Source organism: Vespa crabro, chromosome 6 (assembly GCF_910589235.1).
Source record: "Vespa crabro chromosome 6, iyVesCrab1.2, whole genome shotgun sequence".
Classification (NCBI taxonomy): Eukaryota; Metazoa; Arthropoda; class Insecta; order Hymenoptera; family Vespidae; genus Vespa; species Vespa crabro.
Genome location: NC_060960.1, coordinates 5,413,942 through 5,435,314, shown reverse-complemented (window position 1 = coordinate 5,435,314; position 21,373 = coordinate 5,413,942). Strand labels below are relative to the sequence as shown.

Below are 21,373 nucleotides of genomic sequence, written 5' to 3'. Positions count from 1 at the left end.
GTTTACGTAAAAATTAGATATCATTAGTTGTAGTTATTTGCAATAATCAATGATAAACGTCGATAATAATTTATAACCTTTTTTTATTACTTACAGACTCATTTGAGATCATTCTAGGACGCTAATGATCAATTTTGAAATGTCGACGTTTGACACTTGCCGCACGTGTACACGGCGAGGATAGATGAAAGGAAAAAGAAAAAACAAAAAAAAAAAAAAAGAAAAAAGATGGAAAGAAAACCAACAACAAAAAGAAAATATGGGAAAAGAAAAATAAATAGAAAGAAACTCGCGTAAAATAAGAGAGATACGTAGTAGATATCGTTTGGATCGACATATTGCAACAGGCATCTGCAATGCACCGGCATCGTGGCTCCAGGCAAAAGATATTTTTTCAACGCTCGATGACGAACGACATTATCGTCTGTACACAAACGACCTGCCCGTCGCAGTTTGCTTTGAGAACGTAGTATATACATAATATAATGATGCTGGAGAACGGTAACGACGTAATCACTTACACGCAACGCGTACTCCGCAATTGTAATTACATAATGCGACATTTACGTACGATGTTGCTGCATAATAAACTGCTACATTCGTGTTCAATCCACAAGGAAAGAGAAAAATAATGAACATTAGGTCTGAAACGATAATCGTAGAATATGAACATTTGCAGTTAACCGAACGAACAATAAAATGAAGGATAAACGAGGCAAAGGAAGAAAGAAAAAAAAAACCAAGAAACAAATCAACTTCTTTCTTATTCGTCCGAAGAGACCGACCGCACCCTATTAAACGATGCGTCCATTTTACACCAGCCTAGAACCTTGAACGATCTATGTTATGCCACATGGATGCCTCGGCACGCCCGACAAGAATTCATTTCTTTAATTTACTTTTGAAGGAAATTATGGTGCTTATCAAGGTAATCATATCTATATGTAAACGTTCAGACACGAACGTCATTCAAAAAATAGATAAATGCGAATTTTCGGAGATGTGACAATATGATAAGAGATTTAAAAAAAAAAGAGAGAAAAAAATAACGATTAAAGTACGTGCACAAAATATATGTAATTTGATTTGAAATAAAGAGAGATCGAAGAAAATTCGTAAAAAAAAAGATCAATCAATCTTTCTTCTATGGAATAATCTGAACATAATTTTGAATCAATAATAGCAAGTTCATTTTCATTGGAGTGACACCGAGAACGTCCACTAGAGAACGTTACCGTCACGCATAACATTACACGCATTACACGCATTCGGTACCAAAGTGTATAAGTACCGTCCTTACCGACAATCGGTAGAATAAACGATACCATTCTCTCTGGAGTTGGTATGGCACAGTATCGATATGACCCGATCATCTTGTGAACATTAACCTTCTTCTCCGATACGTCGTATGATGCACTATAATCGCTTCTACGGTTCTGACTGATCATTAGAAAACTATTTATATAATCACTACTTTAAAATAAAATGTTCTAATGCGGGAGAACGCATTTAAATTTCCCGCGTAAATTTTTTACCGACGAACGAATTTAACGAATGACAGAAATCGCCATTTTTCCTCATCTCACAATTTCGAATGTTATTATTTCACAAACGCATAAATATACAAAACCAATGAATATTTTCAAATGGAAATAAAACTAGCACAAATGTCATGAACCCAAAAATATTTCTCTATCTCTATAATCATATTTTTATTGTATTACTTGCATTCTTGCAACGATTTACTTCGTGTTCTTCTTTTTTCTTTTCTATTAGAAACGATCTTGTACCAAGCCCAAACGTTGGTTCATGCTAACGGTCTAAAGGTTAAAGGAAAGAAGCTAGTGAAAAGGAACACAATAATAATACAGCCAACTAGTTTCCTCATTGGGATCGACTTAACGATCGATACGTTACGCATGAGAAAAGAGAGAGAGAGAGAGAGAGAGAGAGAGAGAGAGAGAGAGGTGGGGTTAAGAGGGAGAAGAGAATTAACTTGTACAGCTGCACCGGTGAAAAGCAGTCGTCTCTTGAGAGACTACAAACGGTGCGAGTTTGGCCATCGCTCGTTGCTCCATTCAAAACTGCACGTACACACATATACTACTCTAGATATAAAGAGTAAAACGTCATGGGAAAGAAATTATAAAAAACTACAAGACAACCGGTTTTTCATGGTAAAGATCGCACACGATGAAGACGTAACGAACGAATATGTCTTCGCAGTAAAGTGATAATGGAAGATCATTCGCGATCAATGTAACATGAAATTATTGACAGGCCTTTGATCTTCGTTAATGACATTACACGAGCCGACGATCCCGCATCAACGATAACGTGGAATGTACCGTGCGACAATTTAATTTATTAACGGCATTTCAAAAGCCCGCAACCACTACCATTCTCCCCTACCTCGCTATAAATCAACCCCATTTGCTCGTGGATCGTGGATTAAGGGTGTACATTGACGATTCGCGTAATTTTCAAGTACTTTCGACGTCGCTTTCTGTCTGCGATTAAGATCAATCAGAGTTATATATATATATATATATATATATATATATATATATATATTGAATGTCTATAACATGTCGAGATGTTAAATTAATATTTAATAACGTATAAGTTTGTTCAGTTTTAAATAATTTTTTCAATATTTTTTAATTTAATGATTACAATGAAACCAAATGAAAAGTTAATCTTTGTCAGATAAAATTTAAACTCGGAATGTCTGATAAAATTGTTTGTCACAAATTGAAATCCTTACGAATGAAACCGTACAACGTGTGTCCCAGTATTAATACCGTATGATTATGTATTGACCCCAGTTGTTATATCTTATAAATAACGTCATATTCGAATGATTTATAATAAAACGAAAGATGTACGATGAACTTTAAACACTTTCTGTCATATTGACGTTCCAAGTTGCAAATCGTCTGAAATACGATATAAACGAAAATCTTTCTCTCTCTCTCTCTCTCTCTTTCTTTTTCTCTCTCTTTCTATCTCCATTTAGCTCCTACAAATAAATAAGTGACCAAGATAGCGAGGTTCTTTCCTCTTCATTTCACGTACATTCTTATATCAGTATTACGTCCGTTAGCTTCAATGGAAACAAAGCGTTAAAGTACGAAGAAGTCGGGATGTGTACCGTTATGCGATTACTATGCCACTGCGTCGTTCTAGGGAATGTGGGTGGAAAGTAAGCACCTCTATGATATCTCTCTTTCTCTTTCTCTCTCTCTCTCTCTCTCTCTCTCTCTCTCTCTCTCTCTCTCTCTTTCTCTTTCTCTCTTTCTCTATTTCTCTTCGCAATCTTCGATATACTCGTATATTCTATTATTGTGTCCTTTACTCTTTTTTTCACGAATATAGAAATACATTATTATCCTTGCCCAAAATTAACACCATGATCGGACCATAAGTCGACCGAAACCGCCATTTTTCCTCATCTCACAACTTGGAATGTTATTATTTTACAAAGGCATGAATATACGAAAACAATGAATATTTTCGAATGAAAATAAAACTAGCACAAATGTCATGAACCCAAAAAGATTCCTCTATCTCTATGATCATATTTTTATTGTATTACTTGAATTCTTGCAATAACTTAAAAAAGAAAAAGTTTTTCTTAAAAAATTGACAATTCTCATTCTATTACTCTTACAGTTCTTATTTTAAGACAAAGAAAAGTGAAGCTTTCACAAACTGAAGTATGTCGGATATGATCAGATATGAGTCAAAAGCAACGATCAAATTTTATCGTATAATCAACGATTCCTTTTCGAGCATTGAAATAATTTTTTTAATTAAATGTTTTTAATCAATTTTTGAAAAATCGATCGATTATTCGGAATAAAAGCGAGAATCTTTTATAAAAATTCGATCTTAAATAACGGTTTTAAAAATCAAGTATTTTAAATAACGAAGGTGTTGGACGGAGAAAGGAGGCTACTGAATCGATCGAAGACTTACCGTATTCTGATGAAACCGCAGGCTACCGGATCGACGGAGCGTGCCACCGCGAATATTCGCAGGTGCCAGCTCGACTTGCTGGCCATCGCTTCCACCTCGTCTTGAGAGCTCTGATAGTTCCGCGACTGGTTGCACCTGCGAATCACAAGATATATATGTATATATATATATTTTTTTTTTGGTTTTTCTGTTTTTGTTTCGAATGATTTTGTTTTGCCTGTAGTATGTTAACAAAAAAGATTTTATTTCATTGATCTTATCCGATCTAACTTATGAAAATCGTTATGAATCATCGATTATCATCAACGACTACATCTGCATAAGATGATAGCATTATCTGGAATGTAAACGTTCAAAAATAACTCGGAATGAGCTTATATCTCTTTCTCTCTTTCTCTCGAATCGAGGCCGAGAGCATCTACACCCACGTGCTCTTGACCTACGCACGAAGGTCGTCACGACGAATAATGCTGGCAACTATCACGAGTAATGCTCTTTCGTTATATGTACTTATGTATGTACATACATGACCAATAATACTCGAAAGGATCCATTCAAAAAGCAAAGTCTTTAAAAATATCAAACCAGTCTTATGCATCATCACAATTCTCAATATATATAGGGGATATGTACGACAAGAGTATATAAGTATGTCATTGATAATTTATACTTTTTCGAGGATACATATTTATTTCATTGTAATACTTTAAAATATGAGCTGTCATTTTTGAAGGAAAATGGTATATATAAATGGAATTAAAAAAAAAAAAAAAGAAAAAAGAAAGAAAGAAAAAAAGAAAAAAAAATGTTCTTGCGCAGACTTTGAAAAATAACAATTGACGTAATCAATTTATCACTTACAAATATAAATGATATCAAGCATTTGACGTAACTTATAGAGAACGAATAACTTTGAATAATTTTCAACGCTTACTGCGTTGTTCCATTTTGTAATTTAAATCGGACATGAAATTGAATAATAAACGTAGGTGTCCGATAGCTTATGATGAACAGTAGTATGCGTACACGCCTTTTTTACGCATCGAGATTAACACACGCGTGTCGTGATAGGTCGTGCATGTCCCTTGAGTGAGTGAGTAGTGAGTGAAATGAATGAAATGAGAGAGTGAGTGAGTGAGGAATGAGTTAGTGAGTGAGTGAACGAGTACACGCACGCACGGGGTCTGCATGTCGTGAAAGAGCACGTAAGCAGTACAGGAAGCAGGATGTTGACGAAGAATGAAAAAGAACGGGAGGGTAAGGAGGGAGGGGATAGGAGGAGGAGGAGGAGGAGGAGGAGGAGGAGGAGGAGGAGGAGGAGGAGATCTTTCGACGGTCGCTACGACACCGAACGCACGCGTAAGCTTATGCGAATCGCGTGACGAAAAGGGGACCAGACCAAAACCTAACGTCGCATGAATTTGCGATTTTAACAAATCAATCATTATTATTATTATTTTTCTTTTTTTTTTGCTCTTCCCTGGGGCGATGACGTATCGTTTGTAATTTTTTTTCTTCTACTTTTTCTATTTTTTTTTTATTTCTTATTTTTTTTTTTTTTTTATTTTCTCGCTCTTATTTCTTTCATCGTGTCTTTGATTTACGATATCATTGGCCGCTTTTTATTGTACTCGTGTTTATTAATAATATTATTAATATAATTATATTATTTAATATTATTAATATAATTATATTTATTAATTGTTCACGTAATTAGTTAATACGTAATGAATTAATATTAGAACTATCGAAAGCAATCAATGTTTTAATTTTATAATGAGTTTATTGAAATGATAATTATTAAAAAAAAAAAAACTATTGATCAAAAGACGTTTGCGTTTGTTTATCGTTATAAGATTAAATTAAATAAAAATAGTGACACGTAGACTTCGATTATACGAATAAAATTGACGTATAAGTTAAAAACAGATCGTAAAATTATTTTAATTCATAGACTCGAGAAAAAAGAATTGTAATTTTTCTTAATACCTTTTTCGTTTTTGCTCTTCTTGATAACTACAAATACATTTAATCTATTAAATGCACTTAAGTCTACGCGTACATGAGATATAATATTTATACATTGAATAACGCAAGAAAGAAACAACAATATTTTTATATTTCTATTTCACGATAAAGCTTATCATCTAAGAAATACGTATGTTTTAACGTTAACTTTGAAAGCAAAATGTAGATCGTAAGAAGTTAACAAATTTTTCTTATTAAATATATCGTCGTAAAATGGCTATGAAATTTTCAATAGGACGATTTCGATTAATGATTTTCGATATAATGAACAATCGACGAAAAGCGCTGAAAAAAACTTAACGAACAAGCATAGACAAGTATTATTTTACATTTCTAAGTATTCTCTGAGGAAGTATACACAACTGTAGACAATCTTCAGTGGAATGTGGAAAGAGTTCTAACGGATGTTTCTGGGTTTTCTTCGAAGATACATTAGTTAAGCTCTCCGATCGTGAAAAAAAAAAAACTTCGGGATTTATCGTACAACCGATCTTTCGGCGACGAGGTGTCTAAATTCCAGTCACAGAAATTTTTACCTGTTCTTCTCAAAAAAAAATAAAAAAAAAAAAAAGAAAAAAAAAAGAAAAAAGAAAAGAAAAAAGAAAAGAAAAGAAAAGAAAGCAGAAATAGAAAAATCAAAAAGAGAAGAAAGCTTGCTTGAAAAATTATAATAACAATATTCGATTTTATTTGTTAAAAATATGATTACAAATATGAAATAAAATAAAAATAAGAAATATCATACGTATATACATACGCGTGCGTGTGTGTGACAAGTTAAAAAAAATTTGTATCAAAGTGAAAGACAATTTGTTAGAAATTATACAATTCAATGTGATTATTAATTTGTAAGAAATAAAATTAATTTATCTATATATCTGGATAAGATAAAGGATCAGATTAAAATATTATACTGAACGAATAAAAATAACGCAAATAGGATATGATATCAACAAAGCCTCAATATATCATCATATCGCTTTTGTAAATAATGTCAAAGATAATAGATAATCGCCTTGTGTGTAGGCGTCCAAGTACGCGCACGTATGTATTTTGAATTTTAGATTTTTCTTAGAATTTCAAAAGATAAACGATGAAAACTAAACGCTTGGAAAACTTAGAAGAACAATAATCGTGAAACCGTGTAATCATGGATGATCACAATTTTACGAGAACACGCAATTCAGCTGCGAAGAATTTGAATCATCTGTCAAATCAATTAAACAAGTAAAACGAATTCCACGGCTTTACGGCCATGTCGTCGAGAAATGAGTCAGCGATCATTCCAGGATTGTGGAAGCGAATAATCGCTAGTGCGTTCTTATTCAATGATCTCGAGTATTGTTTCAAATGAATCAAGAAAATGGCATTACTCATTTCGAAAAATTCATCATTACGATATTTCTTCAGATGAAATTACAACAACACATTAACATTTAATGTAGTTTAATATGCATAATATAATGTATTTGCAATAATGTAATTTTTCATTAAATTTTATATATATATATATAAAAAAAAAAAACTTCCATTTTTCAATAATTTCTACTCCAACATTTGCTTATAGTAACTAAGATAAATATTTTCTCTTTTCGTAGAGATTCATAAAAGAAGATAAATCGTGCGTTAAAGGATTAACGAAAAAGAAAGAAATAAATAATAATAATAATAATAATAATAATAATAATAATAATAATAATAATAATAATAAAATAAAAAACAAAAGGAATTTGATAAAAGCGCCCAACAAGACAAAGATATGATAACGATTAGATCTTCAAAAATATATAGAAACGTGACCCGGTGAATTCAGTCGTGCATTAAAAAAAGTAATACGCGTTCCAGCACCAAATTTTGCGCTTATCTTTTGGCCCGTAGATCCGGTAATCATCTCTTGGAAGTATCTCATATTATATATATTTCTTTTTAGGACTCCCGACGAATACGAGACAAAGTTTAAAGCATGACAGACCCGTTGAATCTTTTTCTATTCAGTTTTTGTCACGATAAAGAGGGAATAAAAGGAATAGAGTGGGGTGGAAAGGATCCATGAATGCTGGAGAACGATCTTGCTTTCTTGGAAAACCTTCTCTCCTCCCGCAACTGATTCTACTTGGCCAAGTATAGTCTTATTACGGAACGTGACTCATGATCCCGCTATATTCGGTACCAACGGCAGTGGCAATGAACCAAAAGACGACGAAGACGACGAAGACGACAACGACAACGAAGACGAAAACGATGGCCTCTTGGAAAACACCGTTTCTTTTCCTTTCCTCTTTCTCTTTTACGTTCTTCTTCACGTAACGATACACCTACTTACGTACGTCGTTGCGTGCATCGAATAACAGCTATTCGAATTCTTTTTTTCAAAGTCATTTCGACGTATAATACTAGATTTTGGATTTTTTTTCTATTTTTTTCTATATATATATATATATATTTTCTTTTTTTTTTGTATAAATGAAATCAATCGCAATTGATTGAAAACAAAAGTGCAGATAAAGTACTTGGCATAATGTTCAGAAGAAAGAAAAGAAAAGACAAAAAAAGAAAAGAAAATTTAATTCTTTTTTACACGCTTTATTTGCTCCAATATCTCGGGGATTCAATTTTTCAGTTCGAAATTATTCGAGAAAATAATTTGTGTATTATTTGATGTAAAAAGAAAACAGAAAAAAAAATTGCGTTATTTTTTTCTCTCTCTCTCTCTACTCAGAAATAAATTTTATACCTTCAAAGGATTATTTTTATTTACGATTCCTTCAAAATCGTTGATTTCGTTGATAATTTTCTTTTCTTCCCGATATCCCGGAATATAAAGACAAAATTAAAATCAAATCGAATTTTTATTCTTTTGTCGGCCTTCAAACTTCGTGAATTCATTCATGTCTGTTTCAACTCCTCGAATTTAAACGAAACACATCAGAAGAAGCTCCGCGTATCTATTTATGATCATTGGTAAGACGATTAGGACAGATAACGTTTCTACAACTACGCGTACGTATATAAATACTCATATTATTTGTTTATTTGTTTAGAAATTTGCGTTAGAATTTATTAGGATACGCGTTTACATAGATTTTATTTGTTATCTTTCTCTGTATTCCCCCAACAATTTAGAAAATGTTTTTTTTTTTCGGTACATTCGAATCAATTTATAAATTTTAAACATCGAATGATATAAAACATCACATTAATGAGATTCATTGGTCGGTATCAATGTATTATAGTTGATTTAACGGACTTCGTGGTATACTTAATAAGATGTTAAATCTTTCTTCTTCTTGAATACATGTATGTGTACGCGTATGCTCGCGCGCGTGTGTGTGTGTATGTATGTGTATATGCTCAAAACAAAAATAAAGAAAGACAACTTGACTTGCTCCAGTAATACTCTAACCGGTTCCTATCTATCACACGATCTACAAAGCTGAATCATTGAATTGGGCCAAGTTACATCTAAACCGTGATTATCGCGAATAAAAAAAGAAAAAGAAAAAAAAAACGGAGAAAAAAGAAAAAAATAGAAAAACGAAAGAAGTGGAAAAGTAAAAACGGAGTGTGGTGAAATTTCTTGATTACTATCTTAAGATATTACTCGCAATATCTATTAATCTGAAAAATAGTTATTTTTTTTTTCGAATATGGAAGTAGGATACAAAAAAACAGAAAGAAAGAGGGGAAGAGAGAGAGAGATAGACAATAACATGATCAACAAAATATTTTTGTCAGTTGCTAACTTTTTTTTCTTCATAATACAGTGCACTTTTACGATTCTTTTTTTAAAGAAAAAGAAAACAAAAAAATAAAAAAGGAAGAAAAATGAACAAAGCCCGAGAAACGAGCTACGATGACTGCTCACCGAGGTGAAACTAATGATGCCCTTTTGAACAACCGGATAAAGTTCCAATTTCTATGATATTGAAGCCTAGCTAGCTAGTTTTTCTACATACAAAATTTTTAAGGAAAAAAAAAAAGAAAAAAAAATATGACGTTCGTTCACACTCTATCACCTGATCATTCTGATATTTTAGATCAATGATTTCTAATATTTTGTTTTTTTTTTAAATTATCATTTTTTTTATAAATTTATCAATACTTATAAAATCAGGCTGATTTAACAGTTTTATTATTTTTTTCCTCTTAAATAATTGTTGATCAAACAACTTTTTCATTTAACAACTATCGATCATGTTATCTTTATATACATAATCTTTTACAATTGAATGAACAAGACTTATTTACAATAAGACACGCTTTTAATAAATAGTTTAATACATATTTGTTTAATAATTAAGTTTATTACTTAATTAGTTTATAATTTAATTTATTTATTTAGTTTAATAATAACCTAAATTCTTAAAGTTATGACATTATAATTAATATATTTCTTCAAATAATTTTGATTATGTATAATCATTATGTACGATTAAAATTTTTTTGACATACTGATAACTATTATCGACGACGGTAATTGTTTATCTTCTTTTTCCATTAAAAAAAAAAAAAAAAAGAAATTTCTTAAATAATTCCTCGTCTCGGATATCAATGTTATAAAATATTTAAAAGTATTTTTTATAGGAATCACTTGCTTGATATAAGATAAAACAATTGATATTGACAATCGACCATCATGATCCGTGTTTTATATAATCTTATACGAAAAATACGAAAATAATTGAACTTTTGAAAATAAGAAAATAAATGAATTTTCCTCGTACGATTATCAAGATAAGATATATCTTATATTTGTTATTCATAAATATATATATATATAGATAGATAATTATCTAATTAAAAATTCTTTTAATTACTTCCCCTAGTTATATAGATGTAAAATGAAAATTAAAAAGAATCAAGAAACGGTCCGTCACGGTCCAAGAAGAAAATACTCGAGTTAAATGGCTCGTACTCTTTACGATAGAGTGCTCTATAACAAGGAACGTGTCGTAACTTGGCGCCTATTCGAGGGAAACGTAACGAGGGACGTGGAGCATAGCACATCCGCCTCTTTCTCGCGAAATTGTTTACTTTGGCGAATATCCAGAAACATCCGGGGAGAGTCTCGAGAAAGAGAAAGAGAAAGAGAAAGAGAAAGAGAAAGAGAAAGAAAGACGGGTAGATAGATAGATAGATAGATAGATAGAAGGAAAGGAGAGAAAGAAAAAGAGAGCATAGCATTCCTCTTATGCTTTCTCAGTCTTGATTCTTCTTCCCCTTGCTCTTTCTGCATCGGAATAAACAATCGACATAATGAGGAATTGCGTGTGCGTGTATGATGTATGTGTGTGTATGAAAAAAAGAGAAATAGAGAGAGAGAGAGAGAGAGAGAAAGAGAACAGGGGTGGAAGAAGGAAGGAAGGCATTATTAAAGAGCATCCAATTCTAAAGAGAAGAAGGGGACGTGCCAGACGATTCGTGTTAACTCACATTCACGCTCTGACGAATCAAAAAATATTAACTGAAGCTTAAATATTATCGAGATAACTAAAAATAATTATTTCGATAATGAACAAAAATATTAAACGAAAGAATTTATTTTTAATTCTCGTTCTATGTTTCTCGCGGGTGTATTTTTATTCTTCATTTTTTTTCTTTTTTTTTCTTTTTACGTGTACATAATAAAGCCAAATTTGATCATGTTAACGAAATATTTTATAAACGAGTATCGTCGGATGTCAATTACTTTTCTTTTCTTCTTTCTTTTTTCTATTTTTTTTAATTATAATTTTTAAATGACAATGAAAAATATTTTCCTTTTATTATTAGTTCCTCGCGTCTATCAGCAAGCATCATCGATGGAACGATTAGAACAAATAATGTTTACGATTCTCTGAATGCTTTTCTAATTGACCTATTAACTAAGATCAATGAACGTGAATTCATGAAATATATTTAAGATTAAAAATAAAATTCTGTGAATGAAGGCCACGGGAGCTTTAGAAAAAAAGAATGAATTAAGAAGTATAATCGAAAGGTATTAATGTTACGTTTTTTTTTTTTTTTTTTTTTTTTCTTTAATAGAATCGAAAAACAAATAATTTATCTTTTATTACGAGAGAAGTTGATCCTTATATGACCCAATTTTGAGTCATTAAAAAAAAAAAAAAAATTATCCGATGTTAAACTTGTAGCATAGTTTATGATTAATAAAAAAAAATTGATCGTGTATAAACAAAAAAAAAATAAATTTTGTTTGGAAAAAAAAAAATATATATATATATGAGCTTATAACATTGAAATTACATGGCATTATAAAGAGTTAAATCTTCGAATTAATTTGTCTTATCCAATTATCTTCCTTTTATTTGCTCTATACAAATTTATTCGATTTTAAATAGAGTACTTTATATACATATATATAATATATATATTTTTATTTAACCTTCGTACTTTGCACGACATTCACCAAGAAACTTTCATTCAGAATAAAGCTCTCCCCCTCACCTAACCCCCCACCCCAACCTAGATCAATCCGATTCGAGTCGAGCCATCGAACATTTACTAGGTAGTAGCGATTGGATCAAACGTTTCTCTTACAAGTAGAAACAATGGAAGGGTCGAATATATTTCATCGATAATCCGATAACGATTGCATTCCTCTTTCATACGCAATGCACGATTTTTCAATGCATTCAACTCATCAATAATAATAACGGTATATACATTTGAAATATTTAACATTGATGATAAATTAAAATCTTTTCACTTAATCGATATTCCTACGACCGAACCAATAGATTCTATGGAGATTTCTAATTTTTATGGAGTAATTGTATTCGAATGTATGTATATACTCTAGCAAACACCTTGAATTCCATGCAGGTCACTGGTGAACTACACTCTGAATGTCATTTAAAACACCTGTAACATTTACGTTCTAAAACCAACAGATCTATTTGTCTATGTACGTACACATTTATGCATTAAAGTATCAGGAAGAAAATAAAGAAAAAACAAAAAAAAAAAAAACAAAAAAAATGATACAAAAAGTATAAAAGAATAATAATTATATTTTTGACATATAAATATCATATTAACCCTTAATCAATTAGAAAATCATTTATTTATTAAATTAAAAATTAATCGTTATATCAAAATCTCGTTCATCCCAAACGTCACGTTCCATTAGTAGTTTGCCTAATACGATTTAGAAATAAAAATATAGAATAAATAAATACCATTAATATCATATTAAATTCTTTAAAGAATGTTCGATCAAAATTATCGAATCAATTGCTTAAGGGAAAAAAAGAAAAAAAAAATTATTTCATTTTACCGAGTAAAAATTGCAATGACTCATTAATGGATTCATAATACTCAGCGTAACATTACGTTCTCTAACGGGTATTTATGTCTTGTTAACACGTTGATCTATAGGCATGTCCTTTCTTGTGTTTTCTTTTTTTCTAATATAAAATTGAACGATCAATTATTCTCAATTATCATATTTCTATTCTAAAACTTTAATCGAAACAAAACCTGTTGTATGTACTCATGAATCGATCTCATCGCTATGATCGCTCTTTTGAACTCGGAGGAAGAAAGAGAAAAGATGAAATGAAAGATGTGGTTAGAGAAACTGCGGGTGGGAAACTCCTCCATTTGCGCAATAAACGTTCAAGCAAGCTTCGACCTTTCGACGTTGACTGCATCCATCTTCTCCTCCTTTCACCCCTCTTCCTATCATCCTTCTCTTCCTTCTCCTCCTTCTCCTCCACTTCCCACTCCATTACGTATATCTTCGTCAAATATCGCAATCGCGTCCTAACAATTCCGAATCGCAATTACTTCTTACGTGGAAATCGGACGGCGAAAGGGACAGCAAATAGATCTTGGAGAATTTGACTGAAAGGCAATGACCCAACGATTCCACTATAATTTGCCTTTCCATTAAACTTGAGAGCTTATAATAATCCTTAATACCGCGAAATTAGGATACCAAAAAAAAAAGACTCACTTAAAAAAAATATAACAAATCGCGGAAATTCAACAAATTGTTACACTTTTTTTCTTGGATACGTAAAGAATTTTTTTCCTGAATAAATTTTCTTGTCGCGCTTTTTTTCTCTTTTTCTTTATCTTTCATTTCTCTCTCCTAAATTTCTAAGCTTTAAACATTATTTAAGCTATTTAAGAAAAGTTTTAGATAAAGTTTAAAAATTGTGTGAAAAATTTACTGTGTCAGATTTTTATTTATTTATTCAATGATAGATAAATCATTTTTTAAGATGATGATATTTTTTGTTTTTATCTTATTACTTGTAAAAGGTGATAGATCTAAAAAAAAAAAAAAAGAAAGAAAAAAACACAAGATTGATATCGTTACTTTTAATCCATCATTTTTTTAATATATATTTTTATGTATTTAAACGAGTAAATAATATCATAAAATAATATTTGAGAACTATATATTTTTATTACCTTTATCTCAACTAATTAAAAATTAATTGGTCATATAAATACCCATATTCTTATTTTTATTCATTACGAAATCAGATATTGTCTTCGTTAACTGTACTGTATTTCTTGAAAATGAAAGTTATTTTATTTATATACACGATATAAATCACTTTGAAAAAGCTTTCTCACGTCTATTCATTATCATACATAACCCCTACTTATTTATATACTTACGTATTATTATAATATAAATGCTTTTTTTTATATATTGATCATGTATAACGTGCAAACTTTTTACAATTTTTATGCACATATTATCAAGCTTTTATTATATATAAAAACGGAAAACAGTTTTACGTCGAAATTTCTATTATTTATTCCATTCTTCTTAGAGAGCAGGCTTAAGAAAATTTTTCATTCCCTTCGACTTAAAACAGACAACATAAAAAACAACGTTTTATTTAGGACCATTATTAATCACTATATAAGGTTTCCTAATTTTGTAAATTACGAGATTTAAAATCATCCCTTGTAAGTCAAGTATTCTATCACAAAGTCACGCCCAAATTTCTAATTTTTGTATATCTCTGATATATATAAATCAAATAAATTGCTTAGAATTAATCTAATTAAAATAAATAAGATAATATCGTAGATGAAAAAGTTACGAATGTTACGAATGAAATCGATCAAAAAAGTCCGATATAAATACGATCTTTCTTTTTCAATCCAATTATTCTTCACAAAGTCTTTCAGATTTTGAAATACTTTAAAGAGAACGTAGTCTGTAAAAACAAGCACTTTCGCTCATTGTATGCTAATGTCTCGAACTGAAACGTTCAGAATTGCTATCAATGCCTCATTAAGTTCATATCACTCATTCTATATTCTCTTTAGTATGCTTCCTGCCTACATGTTGTTACATTGCACAAATATTTCGATGATTTCATATTTTAACTATGAGATATATTTATTAGATATGTTATTAAATAAACAAAATAATAATAACAACACTAATTACTGACTACTTTAAAAAAAAAAAAAAAAAAAATAAATAAAACAACTTACCTTCACCGTGACACTACTACCAGATCCTTTAATTAAATCAATGATCTCTTCCCTAGACTTATCATCGACATTGATCCCATTAACTTCGATAAGCCGATCACCCGGTAGAAGACCAGTGTCGTTGTTGTGTTGAACTAAAGTACCAGGTTCAGCGAAAATGACAGGCCTCATTTGAGTAACACCATTGGCAGCACGTTCAACAATGACAGCACGACGAAGAGAAAAACCAAAATCGTTACGAGGTGGTGGCTGCCTTTGGATTGTCAATTCTCGTGGTTCCGGAAGTTCGAGAGGCACGATTTCCGGTAGCTGAAGTTCTACTCCTTGTTCCTCGAAAGAAGCTGAGGATCGCCATCTACAGAAACCCTGAGATTCACCGACCGGTGACAAACTGAACGGTGGTGTAGCAAAACTCGAATTGGTCGTGTCCGTCAAAGAATCAGCTGACGGACTGGCACTTGTCACAACCTAAAAATGTGAAATCACAGGAGATCACAAGTGTTATTTCCATTTTTATATTCATCAACGATGACAATTATTTTTCCATTTATACCTGCAGCAGCTTCGATTCAGTCGGATGATGATGATGATGATGATGTTGCTGTTGTTGCTGTTGTTGTTGCTGCTGCTGTTGTTGTTGTTGATGATGCAATTGATGTTGCTGATGTTCATGGTGTTGCTGAAGATGCTGTTGTTGATGATGAAAATGCTGATGATGATGAGAAGATTGTTGAGAAGATATTCGCCAAGATTGCGTTTCTTCCTCGGAAGGACTGCAAACTTCGTCCTTCGTGAGACCAGCAGCCATGGCACCTAAGCTTGTTGAGTGCGTAGGCGGAACGTTCTGATAGGCTATCACTTCGTTCTGTAGAGTGTTTCTCACCAACAAATTACTGGCCTCTTGATAACCACCTTCGTTCCCGTTCGGTAGAACAATTTCTTCCGAAAGGACGTTTATGGTACCACTGGTGATACTCAATCTTGGCCCTTTTAAAATCCCTCTTTTTGGAGGTTTCGGTGGAAGAGGAGGGAGATTCTTGCCAGATTGTCCACCGGCATTTGTCGTCGTTGTACTCAAAGAGGTCAACGATGTCTCCGATGAGTCGCTCTGTGTCAAACCATCAGGCGTTCTCATTGTCCAACTCGAGCCTGTACCACCGCCCACCGTGTTTCCTGTTCCACCCGTCGTGTTCTGCGAGTTCTCCAATAGATCCCGATCCAAGTGAGCAAAGAAGGATGCACTATAATCTGCTGTTATACCGCTAGGTAGTTTTTCCTTTTCCTTTCTGCGTCCTGGTATCTTCAATGATCTACGAACCTATCAAAAAGAAAAGGAAAAAAAAAAAAAAAAAATTGCTATGACTTTTTCTTGTTCCTCGCTTTTTTTCTTATCAATTGCAATAGTAATATGCAAATTACTATTGCAATATTTAAATAAAAAAAATTATTGCAACTCGATAAAAAAAAGGATAGAAAAGGAAAAAAAGAAATAGAATTCAAATATTTAAATACATCAATTCGAACATTAAAAAATTTCGCCGAATAATCCTAACCATAATTTTTTTTTATATTTGTTCAAATTTACGTCTCGTGAATTAGCATAGTTATCATTATTAAATAAAAAAAAATCAATATAGTACTAAATCATCATAAATAATATTTGCTGATTCAATTGGATTTTATGCATGAAATCCAAATATTTGCTTAGTTGGTGCCAGTTATTTCACGATTGACCATCAAGTGACAAGTTTATAGTATGCTTACTCACTTATTCACATAATCGTTTCTTCAACGATTATACGATATACTTATCAACGACTCGGGGAACTCGTTTTTACTCTACAAAAGTTGCTAAGAAACATTAAAGACGGTTCGCTGCACTTGCGACTTGAACATTCTCCAAATTTCTTGCTCTCTAGATCCGCTTTGACGTGACATTCATGACGTTCTCAAACCGCAACTCTGCCATTGTAACCACGAAAGCGTATCGGAAGAAAAACTTTGTGGAAAGAGTTGATTCGAAAGGCACCAGAGATTTATCGCGGTTGATAAAAATATGATTTGCCTTTTTTTTCCTTTGTTCGATCAAATAATGTTATAATTCACGTTTATAATCGAATTATTTTATAATTTAATGTGAAAATAATCTATATTAAAACGATTTCTAATAAAGCTTAAATAAAAGTAATACGAATCTGTTGAATATCACGTTAATTTATATTTTCTTATTTACTTCATTGGATCGAAGAAATTATTATTTTTTGCAATCGTTAAAAAACGAAATTAACGTTTCATTTGATTTTTTATCTTCATATAATTTCTTGCTCCAAGATTATTACGACTAGCTAATTAACGTCAAAATTAATTATGCTCGAAAGATTTGTAATAATGTCGATGAGTAAAAATTCTGATAAATAACTCGTTAATTTAACGGTCTTCTATCGATTTCATTAAAGCGAAAGAAATTATCAGATAATCGCGTTCTTTCTTATCAGTATAATCGATAACGTCAATGGGTCAATTTAATCTATAATAATAATTCACTTTGTTGCAATAAAATATTGATTTGGGAAAAAAAAAAAGAAAAAAGGAAAAAACACATATTTGTACGTATCTTTCGAAACTTCTTTTATGAAAGAAAAATATAAACGACCTAAATGTAAAGCTGCGAACAAGATAGTAAAGAAACAAAGTAATCGGTGATCTTCCGCGTGACGCATACGCATCGTCCAACCTGAATTCTACTTCCGTTTAGTAGTAAACTTAGGCGCGGAGTCAGATGTAAAAGATAAAATCGACCGATTCTACGATGGACTCGTTTTACGATTCAACGAAACCGTTTCACGGGCAACTTGTTAAATTCTTTAGTATTGTACGAAAATTAAAGTTAACGTTCTTCGCAATCTTTTTCTTCCTTTTTTCTTTTTTTATTATTATTTTTATTACTGTTTTTTTTTGTTTTTTTTTTTTTTTTTTTTTTTTTTTTTTTTATTTAATGTTAACGTTCTTTGCGATCTTTTCCTAATTTTCTTTTCTTCTTTACTATTATTATTATTATTTTTTTTTCTTTTTTTTTTTTCTTTTAATATAAATAAAAAATGTACGGAATCTTTTTTATCATATACGATTTGATATAGATATAGATACTTATTGAAACGTTATAAATATTAAAAATAGATAGAAATTTGTAAGATATACATATATATATATATACACGGAAACAGGATATAGTTTTTAGTAATCAGAAAATCAAATCGAAATTTAATCCATTCATTAATATGCAACATAAACAATATGTTAATTTTTTAGTAAAAACATTTGCTTTTACTACAAAAACAATCGATGAACATAAGTCGATAAAGAAGATTCACCCCTAAGGAAGGAGGTCAATCTGAAGAACTTCTACGTAAACATCGCACGCGCGCGAATGTGTGTGTGTGTGTGTGTGTGTAAGTTGTGTGCGTAAGTGCGCATCGTCCTTCTTACTATCTTTATACACACATACACACACATACATATAATATCATACAGACGATATCTTATTAATTGTACACACGTGTATTATTTATAAATACACACAAATACACTACTACACATAATAAAGTACTACGTATAAATCTATGTATTCTTATCACACAGGTCTCTATATAACCTGGTTACGTATATACGTAAATATATTCCTTATTATGCATTCCCATTCTTTATAATTTCCTTACAAACGTATGCAATTCTTAATTATTCATACACGTTTCTATAACTTCATATAATTATACATAATTTATATGGTATATCATATAAATTGATTTTGTCTCACCTCATCGAGTCGTAGAAGTTCCTCAGCAGACATACTCCCTCGATCTCTTTTCTTGACATCCTTCCGTTCCTTCTTCTCCCTCTTCCTCTTCTCCTTGTCGTCCTTCTCCGTGGCCTTCTTCATGAAGTTGAACATTTTCTCGCTCACGCGACACCTCAAAGACGATGCACGTTCGACCAGCTGACAAGACGATGGCGACGACGATCACTCACTCACTCACTCACTCACTCGCTCGCTCGCTCGTTCGTTCACTCACTCTCACCCACTCACTCACCAACTCTTTCTTTCTTTCTTTCTTTCTTACTTTTTTCTTCTATCTCTCTCTCTCTTTCTCTCTTTTTTTATATTTCTCTCTTCTTTCTATATAACCAACAAACCACAAAGAACGTACTCACCACCGACACGAAGGTAGCGTTTTTCTCACTTCGAAAAATCGCGCGCGACTCGTCATCGACACGCGTACGTTCTACTACTATACAACTACACTACTACTACTACTACGATGATGACGACGACGACGACGACGACGGCGACGACGATGACAACGACAACAACGAATACGCACGGTAAAACACACACAACGTAGTAGACTTAACGAACAAATACATAGAACGCAGACAAAATACGAGCATCGACATTGGCTGCTTGGGAGTACTGTAGTTGGAAGGGGATAGGTTGAAGTTGGAAATAGTGGGGTGAAGGGAGGAGGAGAGGGGAGTAAGGGGAATAAGGATAGGGTAGGGGAAATAGGATGAGTGTATGGAATCAGCAAACGAGTATATGCCTTGTGCGTGAACGTGTCGGTGTATCTATACGTATATGTGCACGTAAGTGTGTGTGTGTGAGAGAGAGAGAGAGAAATATATATATATAAAGGATAGAGAGATGGTAAAGTTATCGAGCCGGCACGTTAGATTCGTTGGATCGTTGTTGCTCGATCGTCGTCGTACCCGACGTACCCGTACCCGTACCCGTAATCGTTATTGTTGTCGCTTCGTCGTGAACGAAGTAGCCGCAAGGGCGTGAACCACCGGCCGAAACAACTTCTCCCGTTGTTTTCTTCATGATCGGATCTAACTATCCGGAAATGACAGTGTCATCGTCGATGACCACTGCGAGTTGTTTGTCCTTCCTCCGATTAATGTCATTGAGAATCTTTGGCGGGATATTTAAAAACGTACACCTTCAACAAATCGGAACAATTTGTTTGATAATATCGTATAAAAGGGAGAGTTCGTTGATACGTCAGACTCGCGCTCCTCACACGTGCGAGTAACTATCTGTCTATCTATATCGTAGGAGGTAAATCATCTATGTGTTCGCACCCAACTTTCGCCGTGCACTTTGCGTTCTCTCTCTCTCTCTCTCTTGCTTTCGTTCCTTTTTTATCTATCTCTTTCCATCATTCATTTTCTCTCTCTCTCTCTCTCTTTCTCTCTATTTCTCTCTAACCACTAAAATATGTTCGTAATACACCGACTATGTCTCATTGCGTAAAAGAACGCGAGAAAGGAAGTGAGAGAGATAACGTGCCGAATGTCTATCCTTTTCTCTCTCTCTCTCTCTCTCTCTCTCTCTCTCTCTATCACTCTCTCGTCTACTTGTCACTTTTCACCGTACCTTTCTCGTACTCAGCGGCCACTACCACCAAACACAGCGCCAATCGATCGCTCGTATTTCCGTTCGCCCATTCGTTCGTGTTCGTCGTGTCGGGTGAAGAGTGAGAGAGAAAGAGAGAGAGAGAGAGAGAAAGAAAGAGAGAGAGAGAGTGATGTATAAGAGAGAAGTAGAAACGAGAGAAAGAGAGAGAAAGAAAGAGAGGGAGAAAAAGAGAGACAGAAAAAGAGACAGACAGAAGTAAAGGGAGAGAAAGAGAGAGAGAGAAAAAGAGAAAGATAGCAATAGAGAAACGACAAGGACGGCAACAGACAAATCTCGTGTCTGGTTTGTGACAGAACCCCGAACGTTGAGAGCGTTCCGGTTAGCCGGCGTTTTTTCCTTCCTTATTCCTCCCTAATCAAAACGGGGAACGAACGTAAAACGAAAGACACGACGAGAGACGACGACCAGTCTTTT

The 21,373-nt window shown here is 32.6% G+C and overlaps 1 protein-coding gene across 2 annotated transcripts in view; it reads right to left on the bottom strand.

The window, feature by feature from the left end:
- Positions 1 to 21,054, bottom strand: part of LOC124425083 (unconventional myosin-XVIIIa) — a 71,391-nt gene extending 50,337 nt beyond the window's left edge. The window contains exons 1-5 of one of the 2 annotated variants that reach the window (XM_046964902.1): positions 20,918 to 21,054; positions 19,298 to 20,585; positions 16,037 to 16,801; positions 15,484 to 15,951; positions 3,982 to 4,116 (exon numbers count right to left, since the gene is read on the bottom strand). In XM_046964902.1, the coding sequence (XP_046820858.1) occupies positions 3,982 to 4,116; positions 15,484 to 15,951; positions 16,037 to 16,801; positions 19,298 to 19,432 (1,503 nt within the window). In that variant the 5' untranslated portion in view covers positions 19,433 to 20,585; positions 20,918 to 21,054. The remainder of the gene's footprint in view (positions 1 to 3,981; positions 4,117 to 15,483; positions 15,952 to 16,036; positions 16,802 to 19,297; positions 20,586 to 20,917) is intronic. The other variant, XM_046964903.1, reaches the window with a different exon arrangement.
- Positions 21,055 to 21,373: the final 319 nt, after the last annotated feature.